The sequence below is a fragment of the Carassius carassius genome, chromosome 41, assembly GCF_963082965.1.
Source record: "Carassius carassius chromosome 41, fCarCar2.1, whole genome shotgun sequence".
NCBI lineage: Eukaryota > Metazoa > Chordata > Actinopteri > Cypriniformes > Cyprinidae > Carassius > Carassius carassius.
Window position 1 is genome coordinate 26,548,769 of NC_081795.1, and position 18,085 is coordinate 26,566,853.

Here is an 18,085-nt window from a genome sequence, read left to right on the forward strand (position 1 = left end):
AGATGGGATACTCCTGATCTCTAAGGGCCTGGATACGCTTGACCGCTGGGTTTTCTGGGATTGGATGGCTGATCGTGAAAAGACCAGATGTGAATCTTCTCTCATTTGAGACTGATTGCAGTGCAACCTCACAAACCGTTTCAGATTCAGCTGGACACTTATAACTGCGTCAGGTTGTTGAAGCCACATGTTTACATCTTACTCCTTACAAAACAGCAGAAATGATGACCGCTAGTGGCTCCTGGTAGACTACCACAGCTTGTCCACTGATATGGACCACCATCTCACAAAACGCACTCAAACTGATCCAAAGGAAACTCCCCATTTGACATTGCATCTTCAATCTGCAGTATTTCCACTAAACTCTTCATTTAAAGATGTGAATGCCAGATTCTGTCACTAGTGCTGATGATGCTCACTCAACAGCTGAATAAAGTGCAGTGCGTATCTGTTGCTTCTAGTAATGTGAACTGATTTTCATGCATCGAGGGAATGGAAGATCGTTTCGTGAACACACGTATGTGGCCGAGTGTGAATGGAAGCGTTAATGCATCTGATCCCTGAGGAACCCCTGAAGTGGCCACACCTGAGATTCTCACCGCTCTCTCCTCCGTCCCGCTCTGTTGATCACTGATGAGTTTGCCATTATTACGGTTCGGAAAATATATCTCCGAAATGTTCCAGCTCTTTGGAACCGTAGTCATCATGGATAGTCACACTGACTAAATGAAAGATCCTGGATTTCCTCCTCTTGAATGGACACTTAAGACTCGGCTGTTTCATGAGGTTCACTCTTATAGCTGCTTGATGATATGACTTGTACATGTTTCCCTGTGTGAATGTTTGTTCCTATTGTGAATGTTTGTAGAATGCGACCAGTGATAACCAGGGCATCCAGCTCAGCGCTGTTCAGGCTGCCAGGTGTGTAACCGCTCGTGTTCATGATGATGTTTGATAACCGCAGTCTGGAGTGTTGTAAGAGTGTCCTCTGTGACTGCTGAGCACTGACAACCGGTGTCACTTCCTGTTGACCTTGTCTTGCAGGAAGCTGCTCTCGAGTGACCGCAACCCTCCCATAGACGACCTGATCAAGTCTGGGATCCTGCCCATCCTGGTGCACTGTCTGGATCGAGACGACAAGTGAGACCTGCGTGACGTGACGGATTATGAGTCGCTGTGTTCGGAGTCTGTGCTGATCTGTAGTTTGTGTCTCCTCTCGGTGCTGTAGCCCTTCTCTGCAGTTCGAAGCGGCCTGGGCTTTGACCAACATCGCATCGGGCACATCTGAGCAGACCCAGGCCGTGGTGCAGTCCAGTACGTACACCTGACGCTCTCAGCTCTTGTTTGAGTTCAGTGTTTCAGCATCTGTTGTGTTGGATAGAGGTTTTCAGTGCTGTCTTCGCTGTTTGAGTTCTGCACGTGTCTAATAGCAGAAACTGACAGGATCAAGTCATGGGTGACTAGTCATAGAAAAAAGTCCATTTGGGTTCAGTTTGGCTCTTTTAAAGAAGCAACTTTTCTGAGCCTTTTTTTGATGTTTTTTAAGCTACTTATGTGCACTAATCAATTTTGACATTCACAATTTCCAGCATTTTTGTGGACAAATTATTGCATTTTCACCAGATTAATAACGAGAATGTTTAGGGATTATTATTGTATAAATAAATGCACTCGAGGATTTTCTTTTTTTTTTTTTTTTGTACACGGACCACATCAAAATTGCATATCACATTTTGCAGAACAATTTTTTTGGCCAAATTGTGGAACTAATTAGTACCATTATTATCGCCGATTTAGGTTGTCTGGGTTCTGATTAACAATCTGAAAATGGTAGCTACAGTTGACCAAAATGAGAAAGATTTAACCTGAAGTTAGGGTGGTATGTGTGTGAGTGCGGTGTGTTCACCTGTGTCTTATCTTTATCTGTGTGTTTGTGTAGATGCGGTTCCTCTGTTCCTGCGTCTGCTGCACTCTCCGCATCAGAACGTGTGTGAGCAGGCCGTTTGGGCTTTAGGGAACATCATCGGTGAGTGTTACTCTGTCCGGGATCCTCAAATCTGACCCACGTGATCCACATTCCTGCAGAGTTCAGCTCTAACCCTAATGCTGTGTTCACACCAAACGGGAATATAGCGTCTGGCACGAATGATTTCAATGTTAAGTCAATGCAAAGGCGCGTTTACGTGCGTCTGGAGGTCTCGCGGGTTCACATGAGGTGTTTGGCGCGGAAGACGCAAATTCGCCTAATTTGCGCTTCTAGTTCGCGCGAATGGTGTGAATTACGCCAATTGAGTGTTTCGCCCGTTAAGCGGGAATGGTGCTTTTTGTGTAGTTAAGCGTTTGACGCGAATTCGCGTCTGCCGCCCGAGTTGAAAAATTTCAACTTTGGCGTCAATTCGCGCCACGTTAACCAATCAGGAGCCTGCTAGGAGTCACTCATTCAACATGGAGGAACGACTGTTGTTGTCAGTGAGCAGTCAACCGGAGCTTTATGACAAAAGTTCATATTTCTATAGAGACAGGAATAAAAAGGACCTATATATATTAAACATATTAATAGATTAATTGAATAAAGGCTAAAGATAAGAAACGTTTCGTTTTATTCCAAACAAATAATATTTTATCTTGAACCACTAAAGAGACATCAGAGCCAGCGGCAAATGTCAGAAGGTCTAGCCGAGGTGAGGCTGCTCTCGGCGGATACATGATGACGATGCTCCCGCTGATCACATGGAGCTCATCTCCGAAATCGGCGAAAAACATTTTTAAATAAAGGCTGTCTTTATAAATAAACTGCATATTTGAGTTTAAAACAACTACATTCTCGCCTGAAATACTTTTAAAACTGTATTTCATAACACTATAACAGTAATATTTAGAAAATTACACAGCAAAATCCCCAGAGTAAAATTAACTCTGTTCAGAGAACATTTGGTCCCTCTCTACAGAGAGTTAAAATAACTCTGAAACAGAGTAAAAGTTAATGAGATACTTAAGTGATTAATTAAGTGATGATTGGGCATTAATGATGAACACCTGCTGTTAACAAGTTCTCAGCAGAGGATGATTAAACAACTCCATAAACAGCATTACCAGCTTCACTTATTACTAACCAGACTGACTTTATTTCTGTCATACGTTTACATAAAGTTCGTATTGAGCATTGAGGTTTAGATGTTGACGATTTATTGAAAATGTATGATCACCATTATCGTGATGAATGTTTCCTTTAGTTGGGCAGTTTGACTCTAGCTTATATTTTTTGAGTGTTTATGGTTTTTGTTACAGCTTTTACCAAAACATATAATTTGTTGCAAAGAATGCCAGATGCAAAGATGTTCAGGTGATCTAGTTTTCAACAACAAAAAGTAGAATGATGCGCTTATATCATCACTGTCCAAAAGTGGTCATTTGATGTTAATAGATTGTTCACTAACAATACTCTCTTGCCACAAATTGGACATTTTGAATTTCATCAAGAATCAGCTTATGAATCTCAACAATGGTAACATGTTTCATGCCGCAATGCATCCTGGGAGCCATGAGTTTTATACTAGTGTGGCTCCCAGCATGCATTGCAGCATGAAGCATGTTACCATTGTTGAGATTCATAAGCTTAATCTTGATGTCTGTGTCTCAGAAAAAAAAATCCCCTATTATGTATTTAAAAAAATTCAAAATGTCCAATCTGTAGCAAGAGAGTATTGTTAGTGAATATAATCTATTAACATCAAATGACCACTTTTAGACAGTGACGATATAAGCGCATTTTTTTTACTATCTGCTGTTAAACACTATATCACCTGATCATCTTTGTTTTTGGTTTTCTTTGTAACAAATTACATGTTTTGGTAAAAGCTGTTACAAAATCCACAAACTCGCAAGAAGAGTCAAACTGCCCAACTGAAGGAAACACTCATCACTATAATGGTAATCATACATTTTCAATAAATCATCAACATCTAAACCTCTGTTAATTCTTAATAAGACCTTCTGTAGATGTCTGACAGAAATAAAGTCAGTCTGGGGTGCGTTTCCCGAAAGCATCGTTGGCCAACTATGGTCGCAAGTTCCGTCGTTACCAATGAGTTCAATGGACATTGCGATGAACTTGCGACCATAGTTGGCCAACGATGCTTTCGGGAAACGCACCCCTGGTTAGTAATAAGTGAAGCTGGTAATGCTGTTTGTGGAGTTGTTGAATCCTCCTCTGCTGAGAACTTGTTTACAGCAGATGTTCATCATTAATGCACAATCATCACTTAATTAATCACTTAAGTATCTCATTAACTTTAACTCTGATTCAGAGTTATTTTAACTCTCTGTAGAGAGGGACCAAATGTTCTCTGAACAGAGTTAATTTTACTCTGGGGATTTTGCTGTGTATCCGAATAAAAATGGTGGTTGAAAATGCTGCGTGGCAGAGGCCCCCCCATGACGCAAATTCGCGTCTGTTAAGTTAATTTCACGCGCGAATGATCTCAAAATGTTCAATGTTCGGTAGACGCGAATTTGACGCCTTATCCGCGTTTGGTGTGAACACAGCATAATGAAACACACCTGAGCGAGCTAATCAGTGTCTTCAGATGATGAGAGAATCACAGATCAGGGTTGGAGCTGAACCCTGCGGTGCACTGACCTGGATCCAGGACCAGATGTGAGGAGCCCTGCTCTGTGTGCTGGAGTATTATCACGAGCCCAGGGTCAAAGATCCAGCATGGAGCGTCCTAGGAAATCGGTTTTATTGGTTTCCCCCATTTCATTTTTTTGGATTTGTTTTAATGATTATATTAAAAAATATTAATCAAAAAGCATGTCTAATTAATTGAAAACACGACTGAACAGCAATTTTTAAAAAGTTGAACAAAAATCCCAATTTTTTATGGAAGCCTATGGGTAGCAATATTCAATTTGGGATGTAATATGCAAAATGATAATGCAGTATGTAAAATGGCAATGCATTTCTGTATTTACGTTTTCCAATTAAATTACATAATTTTCTTTTGCCATTTCATACACCAGTTGTAATATGTAAAATTAATACTAATTTTAACGCTTTATAAGTTGCAATATTAAAATGAAAATGTATTACAGAAATGATTAGATATGTATAACATGTTCAAGCAAAAACTGTGGCAAAATGATCATTTAAATGCTATTTTTCTTAAATGCATGAACACTCACATTAAAGACACTTACGATTACATTTTCATTCAATGTCCCGCAATGAATGTAGCAAAATTCAATGTGCACATTGAAAATGCATTCCGAGCCGATCACGTGTCCGCCCCCTCGCGCCACGTCAATCACTGCGTGAACAAGGCGGGGCTTGCAGAAGATTCAAGTGAGAGAACATGGACAAGACTGTTGGTACGTGTACGTTTTGATCATTTTGGTTTATGGCTTCAATATTTCATTCACACTTGTGGGCGGAGCTGAAATGCTGCTTTCATCTGATTGGCCGAATCGCTCCAGCTTCAGCTCGGTCTTTTCATTCTTTCAGGCAGAATAAGAGTCAGTTCGAGTGAAGCACTGTAATGTCTGAAACTACACTCACTGTTAATTAGCATAATATTTGAATCAGATGTAGCTGGTCACATAATTCGTGCTGCATCTTAAGAATCTTAAGAATCTTAAATTCTCAATGACTGAGAATTTCTGTGCTGAAAATCTTACTTCCGGGTTGGTACAAGTTTTGGCTGTTTTTTTTTCCGATCGTGGATCTAATGACGTAGATGAGAACGGAAGTCCTTATATGAGCATTTCTCTCGGAAAAGCATGCACACACATTGACCAGAGGAGAGCAAAACCGCGCACATCATCAACGCGCTTCAAAATCGTCGGCAGCGCTGCATACAATTTGTTCGAGAATGCTAAGTGCATTTTTGGATGTGAGGGAAAGTTTACTGTGTTCAGCTTCCCCAAGAACCCAGCGTTATATGAACAGTGGATGCAGTTTGTTTTTCCGGGGCAGCAACGGAGTGTATCAAATGCGTTTGTGTGTTCTGGTCATTTGAGTGATAAATGTTTTAAAAACAAGGCCCAAGTCAATGCTAGATTTGCACATCGTTTGCTATTAAAACATGGAGCCGTCCCTGTGATAAAAGACCCCATTCATGTAAGTACAATTGCATCAGATTTCTGCCTTTTGTTGGAAATCAGCACATAAGTGAATATATGTTAATGGGAACAACACAAAACATCAGTATTACAGCTCCGCTCATGGCACGCCTCCAGGAGCTCGGCTTTTTCCTTGTATGTGCATGTAGGTGCTCAGCTTCCTCTTCAATTGGTGCGCTGTGGGTCCGTGCTCTCCCATGTGCGGTGGGGCCGGTGGTCACACACTGCTCTCTGTAGAAACAATAGAGGATTGCGTTAGCCGAGTCTTGGGGAGACATCTCTCACCTCTGCGTGAGTTTGCTGGGTTTATGTAGCCAGAGCTTGATGGGGCGTACACTTCACTTTTATTCAAAGAGCGAGAACTATTTGCACTGTATTTATCAGTGGCACAATATTCATACAATACTACAACCTAGAAATAATTTGCAGGTCGCAGCAGCACGAATTATGTGCCCAGCTACATCTGATTCAAATATTATGCTAATTAACAGTGAGTGTAGTTTCAGACATTACAGTGCTTCACTCGAACTGACTCTTATTCTGCATGAAAGAATAAAAAGACCGAGCTGAAGCTGGAGCGATTCGACCAATCAGATGAAAGCAGCATTTCAGCTCCGCCCACAAGTGCGAATGAAATATTGAAGCCATAAACCAAAATGATCAAAACGTACACGTACCAACAGTCTTGTCCATGTTCTCTCACTTGAATCTTCTGCAAGCCCCGCCTTGTTCACGCAGTGATTGACGTGGCGCGAGGGGGCGGACACGTGATCGGCTCGGAATGCATTTTCAATGTGCACATTGAATTTTGCTACATTCATTGCGGGACATTGAATGAAAATGTAATCGTAAGTGTCTTTAATGTGAGTGTTCATGCATTTAAGAAAAATAGCATTTAAATGATCATTTTGCCACAGTTTTTGCTTGAACATGTTATACATATCTAATCATTTTTGTAATACATTTTCATTTGAATTTTGCAACTTATAAAGCGTTAAAATTAGTATTCATTTTACATATTACAACTGGTGTATGAAATGGCAAATGAAAATTATGTCTTTTCATTTTGCACCAAATGTTGCACAAATGTATTGGAAAATGTAAATATAGAAATGCATTGCCATTTTGCATATTACATTCCAAATTGAATATTGCTACCCATACGCTTCCATAAATTTTAAGGCCTTTTTTTTTTTGTTTAATTTCTATTTGAATGGTTTCATTAAATGTGAATTATCAAAAGCATCTCTCAATAGTAGATTAAAATATATATTTTTTTAATTACATCCTGGTAATTATTCCTTAAATGTTTCAATAATTTAAAACTATCATTACATTAAATATATTTCTGTCAGTGTCTTCCAGTTAAACCAAACTTTTCTGTATAGATATGATGATAGTTTTTATCAAATGAAACTCATGAAAACAGCTCATGAAGTGACTCTCAGAGCCGTTCTTGCCTGTGTTCATGTGATCATATTATAGAGGCAGCAGAAACTAAAAACACAGAGCGTCATGAAATGAAACCACACTTCTGTGTAATTCACACAGAGACATGCAGAATTCATATTATAATAGTTATTTGGTCCAATTTGTGTTTTATTGTAAGGGTACAGACCTATTTGATTTTATTCATCCAAAATTTGGAAGATTCCGTGAGCTTCTGTCTCGTTTATGACTGGATTCACATGCTCAGACTCCTGTAGCATCAGCTCCTGATGGACGGATGGCCATGTGCTCAGACTCCTGGTGAAGCGCTTGGTCTGATGTGTCTGTAGCAGCTGCAGGGGCTGATGGGTGCTCGTGTTTGTCTGTGTCAGATGAGTGATCTCTGTGCTGTTACAGGTGATGGTCCTCAGTGCAGAGACTATGTCATCAGTCTGGGTGTGGTCAAGCCGCTCCTGTCCTTCATCAGCCCCTCCATACCCATCACCTTCCTCCGCAACGTCACTTGGGTCATGGTGAACCTGTGCCGGCACAAGGACCCCCCACCGCCCATGGAGACCATCCAGGAGGTATGAGAGTGACCTGTCTGTGATCAGAGAGAGCTGGTACCCAAGCGATAGACAGGCAGGGTTCACACAGGTGCTTAAAACCCCTGAAAGAACGTGAATCTGAATGTAGTGTTTTCAAGCATTGAAGATTGAAGTGGCATTGGATTCATAATTCATTTAGTTAAATAGTTCTCTTGGTAGGTAAATTAAGCCTAAGTGTGCGTATGTGGTGATTTTTACTGTTAATTTCCATCCTTGATCTACACTGCCCATTGAATCTAATATAGGTGTTGAACTCATTGGTGTAATGTAAGAGTATTAGTCTGTGTACAAAAAATGAGTTCAATATCAGTCATTAGTTTGCTTATAAAATCAAGGTATGTAATGATCCACTTTGTCAACTGAAGTCCTAAAAATGTTGGCAACTTAAAAGGTATAACTGATGATTTTTAACAGTGAAGTTGTGGAGCGAGTGTAAAGTATGACTGGTGCTGATGTTGTGTGTGTTCACACAGATTCTCCCTGCGCTGTGCGTGCTCATCCACCACACTGATGTGAACGTAAGTGCTGCTCTCGCTCCGTGTGTAAATGCACCGCTCCGTGTCAGACGTGCGGATGGGTTGAACTGTGTTCTGTGCAGATCCTGGTGGACACCGTCTGGGCGCTGTCTTATCTCACAGACGCTGGCAATGAGCAGATCCAGATGGTCATCGACTCGGGGATTGTACCGTACCTCGTGCCCTTACTGAGCCACCAGGAGGTCAAAGTTCAGGTACAGAGGAGCGTGTTGTGCTCTGCACTCATTGAAGTGTTCGGCGTGACGAGTAGCCTCTCTAATGTTAGCTGTATGGCTCTAGACGGCAGCTCTGCGAGCGGTGGGGAACATTGTGACGGGCACAGATGAACAGACGCAGGTGGTGCTCAACTGTGACGCTCTGGGGCACTTCCCAGCGCTCCTCACGCACCCCAAAGAGAAGATCAACAAGGTAACCAGTGCCCATGTGAACCTCACAGCGTCCTCCACTCACATTTCACCCCCACATCTTTAAGAAATTGCTTTGCTTCAAGTATTTTTAGTCGATGAGAGTTTAATTACTTCTGGCTACAGTAATAAGTGTTTTAAAGTGCCCCTATTATGCCATTTTTAAGGTTGCTAATATTGTTTTATAACTCTCCGAAAACAGTTTTACATGCATACAAGGTCGAAACATATTAGTTGTCTCAGGAAATAGATTTAATTTGACCAAATATCTAAATAATTCATAAACGAACTAGCGAAGCGGTTCAAAGCATCAGTCTCTAACTGCTGTGATTGGTCAGAAGGCACAGTCCTTTGTGATTGGTCCAGAGTCAAGTCGTCTTTACAAGTTTCCAGATAGTTTGTTCACACACAACTACATGAAAGTTAATAGTTGAAAAGGCATAATGGGGGCACTTTACGGGGTTATTTAATTTTAGCACACTTAGGATTGTTTTTAGGGCCAGTACCATTTTCTTGGTGAAATATTTATTGTATTTAATTTGGGGTGAAATGCTGATCTTTTGGATGCTCCTGAAAAGTACCATCAAGGCATAAATGATGTGCTTTTGTGTTGGACATGATGACAGCTGAGGTGTGGTGCTGGTGTGAGTGACTGCTGAATACTGTTTAGAATGTTTAAAGTGTATTTTAGCTTTGTATAGTGTGTGTGTGTGTGTGTGTGTGGGGCTGATGGTGGGGGTGGCAGAGATCAGTGCTGATACAGGAGTGCATCTGAGGCGGGCCGCTCACACAGAGGCTTCTCTGCGGTCTGGCTGATGATTAGAGCCTCAGTATCATCCTCACCCTCAGCCGCCAGCGCCACAGTCTCAGCAGGGCTTGTGATTCATCTCACACGTCCTGGGATCTGATCCGACCGCACCACTGTCTCTCACACGCTCATCAGCTCTGATGCTAGAGTAATGAGTCTGAGTGTTATGCTCTTGCAGGAGGCTGTGTGGTTCCTGTCCAACATCACGGCAGGAAACCAGCAGCAGGTTCAGGCCGTCATTGATGCCAGTCTAGTGCCCATGATCGTTCTGCTGCTGGATAAGGTGGGTGACCTGAAAACAGTGGCATGTAGAGCTGTTAAAGTGCTAATAATAGCATATACAGTGTGAATATAGCGGTAACGGTTAAGGTTTTACTGTGCTATTAACATGGGTAGAGAATGGTGAATATTTACTGGTATTTATTTATCCCTTATGCAGTGTTGGGGATGTTTTCATCCACTAGGGGGGTTCTCTGTCTTAGGAAATGGAGTGATTTTTGGTGCCAAATCTTTTGACACATTTTGGGAAAATGCTTTGAAAATTTTCAAAAACTCGATACACTGTGGGCAAATTCACTACCCTTTCATTATGTTTGTGGATTAAAACATCCACTAAATTTAACTGCTGTGAAAATGTATCCGATAAATATTTCTTTCAAACTTTTTTGCATGAATCTATCAATCAACCAAGATTGCAACTCTTTAATTGTCAAGTTCATAAATTGTTGCTGATTTGAGGAAAAAAAAGGAAATATAAAATTTCTATATAAAAAGTGATTGTGAACTGGATATTTTTGTACCTTTTATAACAGTTTTGTGCATGTCAAAGATTAGTAACAACATTTGCTTGGATGCATTGTTAGTTTTTGTGCAGCATTAGATTCATTTTTTCTCCCTCATTTACTGTTGGTGGCTGTTTTTGCCCCTTTGACTTTCATTATAACTACATATTGATTGCAAAGCCATGACGCCATATAATCATGCATTCTTGATGGTTGGTGGTTTTCCCTGTTGGGAAGAGGTCAAATTTGTTACTTTTACAGTTGATCACTAAGTGGGAGCATTAACCCTTTAGATAGCCCTGTGCAAAAAAAGCTTAGTTTCTGACTTGTTTATGGAGTATAACAGCATATTATTGTGTGTGGGTGTGTTTGTGAGCGAGAGAGAGAGAGAGAGAGACCTTTGCACACTTGCCTTGATGTATCTGAGAAAATCTAAAACACCTCAGCTCTCAGAACTACATGGAGTAAACACTAACAAAATAAGTGTGTTTATGCACCTGCTGCCTTTTGATGGTGAGAAGAACAGACCAAACAAAAACAAGTGGATTTAACACTTGCATGCCCTCCTGCTGGTCATTTACTGATAAGAAGAGCAGCACTGAAGTTGATTTTGAATAGATTTATAAAAACAAAAATAGAAAAATATTAGAGGTCGACCGATATATCCAGCCGATATATCGGGCCGATATTAGTCATTTTTTTATATATCGGCATCGGCCGATATCCGTGTTTAGTAGCGCCGATTTAAAGTCAGGCACGTCGGCGGGCAGCGTGGTGTTATTGGTGCGGTGGAAAGTGCTGCTGCAGCAGCATGTGAAGCACCCCAAGCCAAAACTTTTGGAAGATTCAACAACAGTCCTGGGAGATAAAGGTAGTCAGAGAATTTCACTCTGTAAATGGGGTGGAGAAGTTGACAGCTCTAACAAACACTGCAGCGTGACGTTACCAAAGTAAACTGTTTCTGACGTTACTCCGCCGCTCACAGACAGCACCGCGCTCGGAGAGACAGCTGTCCTGGAGCTGCCCAGAACGGTGAATCACATTTGTTCGGAAGCATGGTTTGACGCAGACAATAACCACGTTTCCATCCAACTCATTTGGATTTAGGGATGTCAATATTCGATAGTTTCCATGATCGATCATCGTTTAAATTAATGATCAATTAATTACCTTAATGCTGCAAAATGCGTCTGCAGCGGTTTTATTATTATGTGCAAAAGCCACTTGGAAAAAAAGCTTTCTCATCCGAATTAAAGGGGTTTTAGTCTGAATAAAATGCTAGTAGCACGACTGTAAAATAAATAGATGTGATTATGATCATTTGATAAAATGAAGAGCGCGCCATACGTTGGAGATCATTTTACTTTGTTGACTGTTTCCCGTCAAGCAGACCGCTGAATGCGCCTCTTTAAATGGTTTCGTGGTGCTCGTTGTTGTATTTTAAAACGCATCTGCAATGTTTTCAAATGACACACTATAGTAGTGGTGCAACGGATCATCATTGATCCGTGATCCGTTCGGATCAATATCTTCGGTTCGGCACACACGTGACCCCCGGATTGATTTATGAAAAAAAAAAAAGTTGCGCACGTTTAGTCCACACTCAGTGGTCATGGCGAGCGGAGGAACGGAGGAGCTTGAACGACCGGTTCATTTTGGCTTCCCTGTCAGATATAATGATGAAGGAAAGAGGTTAGAGTGAAAATATTGTGCCAGATCTTTATGAACAGGAGAAGAAAACGGTTGTGGATGAACTATCCCGAGCATCCTCTGTTGCGCTCACGACAGACGGGTGGACGTCCAGGGGGACGGAGAGCTCTGTGATGATAACTGCTCACTTCATCACAGCACACTGGAAAATGAGAAGTCGGGCTATTATGTTAAAAAGAAGATATTATGTGCACTTTAAGTTGATTTCATATATTTTAATTTAATAATTTAATGTTAATAAAAAAGACAAAACGTATGTTTATTTGTCTTGGCCTTTTTTTTTTTTTGCTGATTCGGAAAATGATCCGATCCATACGAGGACGAGCGAGCGCGGGTTTGACCAGATGTATTTGGAGGTTATTGCTCACGTCTCGTTCTGCACATATCCAAATATTTCCATATTCGCAATGTATCTGAATGTTAAACTATAATTTTTTTTTTATGTAAACTAGATGGAAAAGATCATCCTCTTCACATGAGCAAAAACGTCCTTGGCATAACAGCAGAGTGGACCGGTATACTACGGCCTATTTAAACTGACCAGTGTAACCTTTTAAATGTTTGGTTGACTGTACTTTATTTTAATAATGAACAGACTGCGATGTAAGTTTGAAATTAGAATGCACTTTAGATGTTCTGTGTCATTTATACCAAACACAAATGTTGCTGGGTGCTAGTGTGTTTGCAGCACTACTGTTATTTATTTTTTATATATTTATTTTTTATATTTTTCAGATTTTTATTTTTAAAATTGTATTTATTTAAATGTATATTTAAGTTTACATTTATGCTCCAACAAACTTGAAAAATTCTACTTGATAAATGCTCTAAAACTTTTATGTATATATATATATATATATATATATTACCTGTTTTATATATTTAATACTTGGTCAGTTTATTGATTTTGTTTGGTTAACTTTGGATACATTTTTTATTTTAATACCGTGCAGTGCACAAAATTAAGATTCGAGAGAAGGTTCAAGTCAGTGCTCAATAAATGATAATAAGTTTAGAAATGTTGTGCATCCACTTATTATTAGTGTGACATTTTAACATGCAAATGAAGGGGAAAACTTCAAGATATCGGCCCTAAGAATCAGCAGCACATTTCGGCCATCGGCTGACCCTGACCTCTAAACATCGGCATCGGCTATAGAAAAACCCATATCGGTCGATCTCTAAAAAATATTTGATACATTTTTACAGCAGTTTAATTTAGTGGATGTTTTCACACCAAACATAATGAAACCGCAGTGAATTTGAACAACTCACAAGGGTTATATGTGGATGACACTAGTGCTCAATAACACAATGTGTCTCTCAGGGAGATTTTGGCACTCAGAAGGAGGCGGCGTGGGCCATCAGCAACCTGACCATCAGTGGCAGAAAGGAACAGGTGTGTTGTTCATCCATACACACATTACTGTGAGTGTAAAAGAGAAGCTGTGTTCAGATGTGTTCTGGTCCTGTAGGTGGCGTACCTGATCCAGCAGCAAGTGATTCCTCCCTTCTGTAACCTGCTGACCGTCAAAGACGCTCAGGTGGTGCAGGTGGTTCTGGACGGCCTCAGTAATATCCTCAAGATGGCTGATGATGAAGCCGAGACCATTTCCAACCTGATCGAGGAGTGTGGAGGTGAGCAGAGGAGGAGACGGGTGTAGCTGCTGATAGGGAGGAGAAACACTGCTGTAGTAGATGATGCATGAGCTGTAGTCCATCTTAACTGGAGAACTGCATACCAAACTTTAATTCATTGAATATCTGCTGCCTTCCAGTTCATTTCAAAATACCAGGGACAATATTTTATAAGCCTAGCTCTATTAAAATGTTGCCTTTTTTGCCTGTCCCATCGTAGTCATTACTCTTGATCACCTCAGCTGTATATACTTTTTTTTGTTATATAATTTGTCTTCCTCAGCTTGGTTGAGCAGCTTTCACCAATTACTCATTTAGAAAGTCTTAAGCCTAGTTTTGTTCTCTTATTGTGGCAAGTAGTTTTGAGGATGGCAATCATTTGTTTGCTCAGGTTTGGAGAAAATCGAGCAACTGCAGAACCACGAGAATGAGGACATCTACAAACTGGCTTATGAAATCATCGATCAGTTCTTCTCATCTGATGATGTAAGTTTCGGGATCTGTTTTCTTTCTGATATGTATGCTCTGACAGGATTTTTGTTTGGTTGTTTTAAAAAACATGTATATATTTTACTTGGCTGTTAATGTAAATTAGTATTTTTTGTTACCTCTTCAGCGAAGTGATCGTTTCATGAATGGTTAGATGGGTTCTTGCAGGCAAATGCAGCTCTTGATGGCGTCATGCTTTACAACCGTTGGCACATTTCTTTCTTTCAGATTGATGAGGACTCCAACCTGGTTCCCGAAGCGATCCAAGGAGGAACGTACAGCTTCAACTCTTCTACCAACGTGCCAGCAGAAGGGTTCCAGTTCTAGACGCGACGGGGAAGTCTGGAGATTTGTTTGTGATGCAGCACTCTGTTCAACATTAAAAATAATTAGAGAGAGAGAGCGCGAGAGAGTGTGAGAATTATGGCTGATGGGATCCAGCTGCATCTGATCTGAGAGAAATTGAGTGGAGCTTCTTTGGCCTTCTGAAGGGAGCATCCAGACGGCTTTGAGTGGATGCGAGTGAGAGTGAGTGGCTGACTACTACGTTTCAAAACACGACCATCTAAACCAAACGCGTGTCTTTCAAACAAAACCAAACCGAACCAATGGGAATAACGAAGACATCTCGCATGAATTATCTGAGGTAAGAACGCTAAGAGAACCTCACCACCAACGCCAACAACCAAGAGACATGAACACACTTCTGAGGTGGCCTGAGGCGTGTGTGTGTGTGTGTGTGTGTGTATGTGATTGGCCCCTGAGCTGAGGGGCCGTGTTCATCTGACGTGCTGGAGACAGACCCAGCAGACCAGAGCCCTCTCTCTGCAATCCAGCGGCACGTCACTGTGCTGCGTGTGTGCAAGTGAATGGACGTGAAGGTGTGTGTGCTTGACTGACTGGTGAAACGCAGGACTGAATGTAACGAACGCAGCGAGTCCACATCGTGTGGAAGGTGACCGATCTGGGAATTCGACGGGAAATTGTGGAATAGCCTGGAAGAGGAGGCTTAATAAATAATTAAAAAGAAAAAAAATCACCTTCAATGGAACGACTGGACATCAGTGATCTAAAGAAGACAATGTCATGACTTTAATTTTCCCTTTTAAATATAATTTAGTGTTGAAGACACTGGACTGAGCTTTGGGTGTTGTGTCGAGGAGATCGTTGGGGACGTGCATTTTGTCCCAGTGAGTTTTGTTTTTCCCTCCTTTTTTTTCTTTTGGTCGTCCCCCGTTTCAGATTTTTTTTTCAGTGCTGGTGTAAATACATGTAATACACATTGTGCACTGTTGTAGCTTTGCACAAATATGGGCTGTTGTACTTTTAGACCTATACTGCTCTGCTTTCATGAGTTTTCCCCTTTTCTGTTCTTGGGAATACATCCAGCTCCATCTGCGACCGACGGCTCTGAGCCGTCACGTGGTCATGTGAGGAGGTGTTTTCTGTGTGAGAGGTTTCAGACATATCCTTTGCATGTGCTCAACTACAGCATAGGTCATTTTAGTGGGTTTTAGTTTTGTAAGCATGTTTTTTTTTTTTCTCCATTTTTACAAGTACCTATTGTAATGTTTATCATTTTTTTTCTGCCCATTTATGCCCCTCACCGTTCCTGACCGACAAGCAATTCTACACCGTTTTTTTTTTTTGCACATTGCAGCATTGGAGGCATGTAAACATTAGCAATATGGACAAAACTCAAACTTCTATTTGTAGCGCAAATAGAGTCACTCTTTATTTCTAGATTTGTGTTTAGTGTGGAGTGACATGGATAACATGTCCTGTGTCTCTGGGAGACTGTGCTGTGCCTTCATCCTGAAGCACGTACAGGTAATGGTATGAAAGCGCTGTTTTCAACTACAGGATTACCATCCATTTGTTTCTCAATTTTAGTTGACTGTAGAGCTGTCTCTTTTTTGCATAACCTCTTCATGACTATTTTACGTTTTATTTACAGCCCACCCTCCCCAACAGCATTCCTTGTTTGCAAATATGTAGTTTCAAAAGAAGAAAAACTAGATGGTATACCTATCCTGTTGGACATAGACTACAGGCTCTGTACCTATTCAAATAAATATTCAGATGTGTCACACCGGTTCCTCTCTTCAGCTGTCTGTAATCTGATCGGAGAGCTTTTAAACAAGCTCCTGATGGTGGTTTTAAAATAATTGCTCAAATAAGGATTTTTTTTTTTTTCTTAATTTTATTGCGTTTTTTAAGGAGGGCCTAACATGCAAAATAGATATTAATTGTTATAAAGGCATTTGCTTTTCTTATTTTCGTTTTTCTGGTTATGAAGTCATTCATATTCACTGAACAGTTATGCACTGAATAAATTCGCTGTAGTTTGTGTACATCAGACAGCATCATAGACCGAACTTGGAAAACGAAGCAGTAATTAAAGGGATAGTTCTGCCAAAATTGAAAATTAGCCCATGATTTACCTCTCTCTCTCAAGCCATCCTAGGTGTATATGGTAATCTTATTTCAGAAAAATGCAATCAGAGTTATATTAAATAATGTCCAGGACTTGCTTCATATAATGGGAGTGGATGGTAGCCCAAAATTTGACCTCCAAAAAATTTCACCCTTCCATTATTCAATTAAAGTTTAATTTTATGTGCTTTTTATGATACAAATCATTGCAAAATAACTTTACAGAAAATTACGTTTCTACAATATTTAGTAGTAGCTTGTAAGTGGTGATCAGTTTATGTGAAAATGACAGGAATTTTCAGAAAAATGAAACGGACGAACCCCATTAACAGCAATTATTATATGATGCAGTCACACTTGTAGCAATATTTGTTAGTTCTGTTTGTTGATTCAAGGTAAGGATCATCTGGGGTCCTCTGAGGGGTCAGCATCATCTCTTCTCAGGTGTTCTGGATCCAGACTGGAGCTTGTGTAAATCCTAGTTACCACGGGATGAAGATCCCAGCAGAAACAGAGAAACACATAGAGACATCATTAGCATAGCTGCTGTTCCAACAGAGTAAAATTAATTAGTATAACCCAAGCTGAAGAAGAAGAATGTGCATTTGATCAGATACAACTACACCCACAATTTAAGAGATACATTATTCGAATGCTTGACGAAAGAGATGCGTTTTTAATCTAGATTTAAACAGAGAGAGTGTGTCTGAAACCCGAACATTATCAGGAAGGCTATTCCAGAGTTTGGGAGCCAAATGTGAAAAAGCTCTACCTCCTTTAGTGGACTTTGCTATCCTAGGAACTACCAAAAGTCCAGCGTTTTGTGACCTTAGGGAGCGTGATGGATTGTAACGTGGTAGAAGGCTAGTTAGGTACGCAGGAGCTAAACCATTTAGAGCCTTATAGGTAAGTAATGCTAATTTGTAACTGATACGGAACTTAATAGGTAGCCAGTGCAGAGACTGTAAAATTGGGGTAATATGATCATATTTTCTTGACCTGGTAAGGACTCTAGCTGCTGCATTTTGGACTACCTGTAGCTTGTTTATTGAAGAAGCAGGACAACCACCTAGAAGTGCATTACAATAGTCCAGTCTAGAGGTCATGAATGCATGAACTAGCTTTT

General features: G+C 40.6%; 1 protein-coding gene and 1 non-coding gene across 2 annotated transcripts in view; both read left to right on the forward strand.

Annotated features, from left to right (window-relative positions):
• Positions 1 to 16,615, forward strand: part of kpna4 (karyopherin alpha 4 (importin alpha 3)) — a 20,793-nt gene extending 4,178 nt beyond the window's left edge. The window contains exons 5-17 of the mRNA XM_059533669.1: positions 869 to 921; positions 1,045 to 1,140; positions 1,229 to 1,314; positions 1,940 to 2,026; positions 7,966 to 8,135; positions 8,630 to 8,674; positions 8,755 to 8,886; positions 8,972 to 9,100; positions 10,083 to 10,187; positions 13,724 to 13,795; positions 13,872 to 14,034; positions 14,426 to 14,520; positions 14,752 to 16,615. Of these exons, the coding sequence (XP_059389652.1) occupies positions 869 to 921; positions 1,045 to 1,140; positions 1,229 to 1,314; positions 1,940 to 2,026; positions 7,966 to 8,135; positions 8,630 to 8,674; positions 8,755 to 8,886; positions 8,972 to 9,100; positions 10,083 to 10,187; positions 13,724 to 13,795; positions 13,872 to 14,034; positions 14,426 to 14,520; positions 14,752 to 14,850 (1,332 nt within the window). The 3' untranslated portion in view covers positions 14,851 to 16,615. The remainder of the gene's footprint in view (positions 1 to 868; positions 922 to 1,044; positions 1,141 to 1,228; positions 1,315 to 1,939; positions 2,027 to 7,965; positions 8,136 to 8,629; positions 8,675 to 8,754; positions 8,887 to 8,971; positions 9,101 to 10,082; positions 10,188 to 13,723; positions 13,796 to 13,871; positions 14,035 to 14,425; positions 14,521 to 14,751) is intronic.
• Positions 9,708 to 10,009, forward strand: LOC132123733 (small Cajal body-specific RNA 7). Its single transcript, XR_009426654.1, has one exon. It is a non-coding gene; the product is annotated as a small Cajal body-specific RNA 7 (non-coding RNA).
• Positions 16,616 to 18,085: the final 1,470 nt, after the last annotated feature.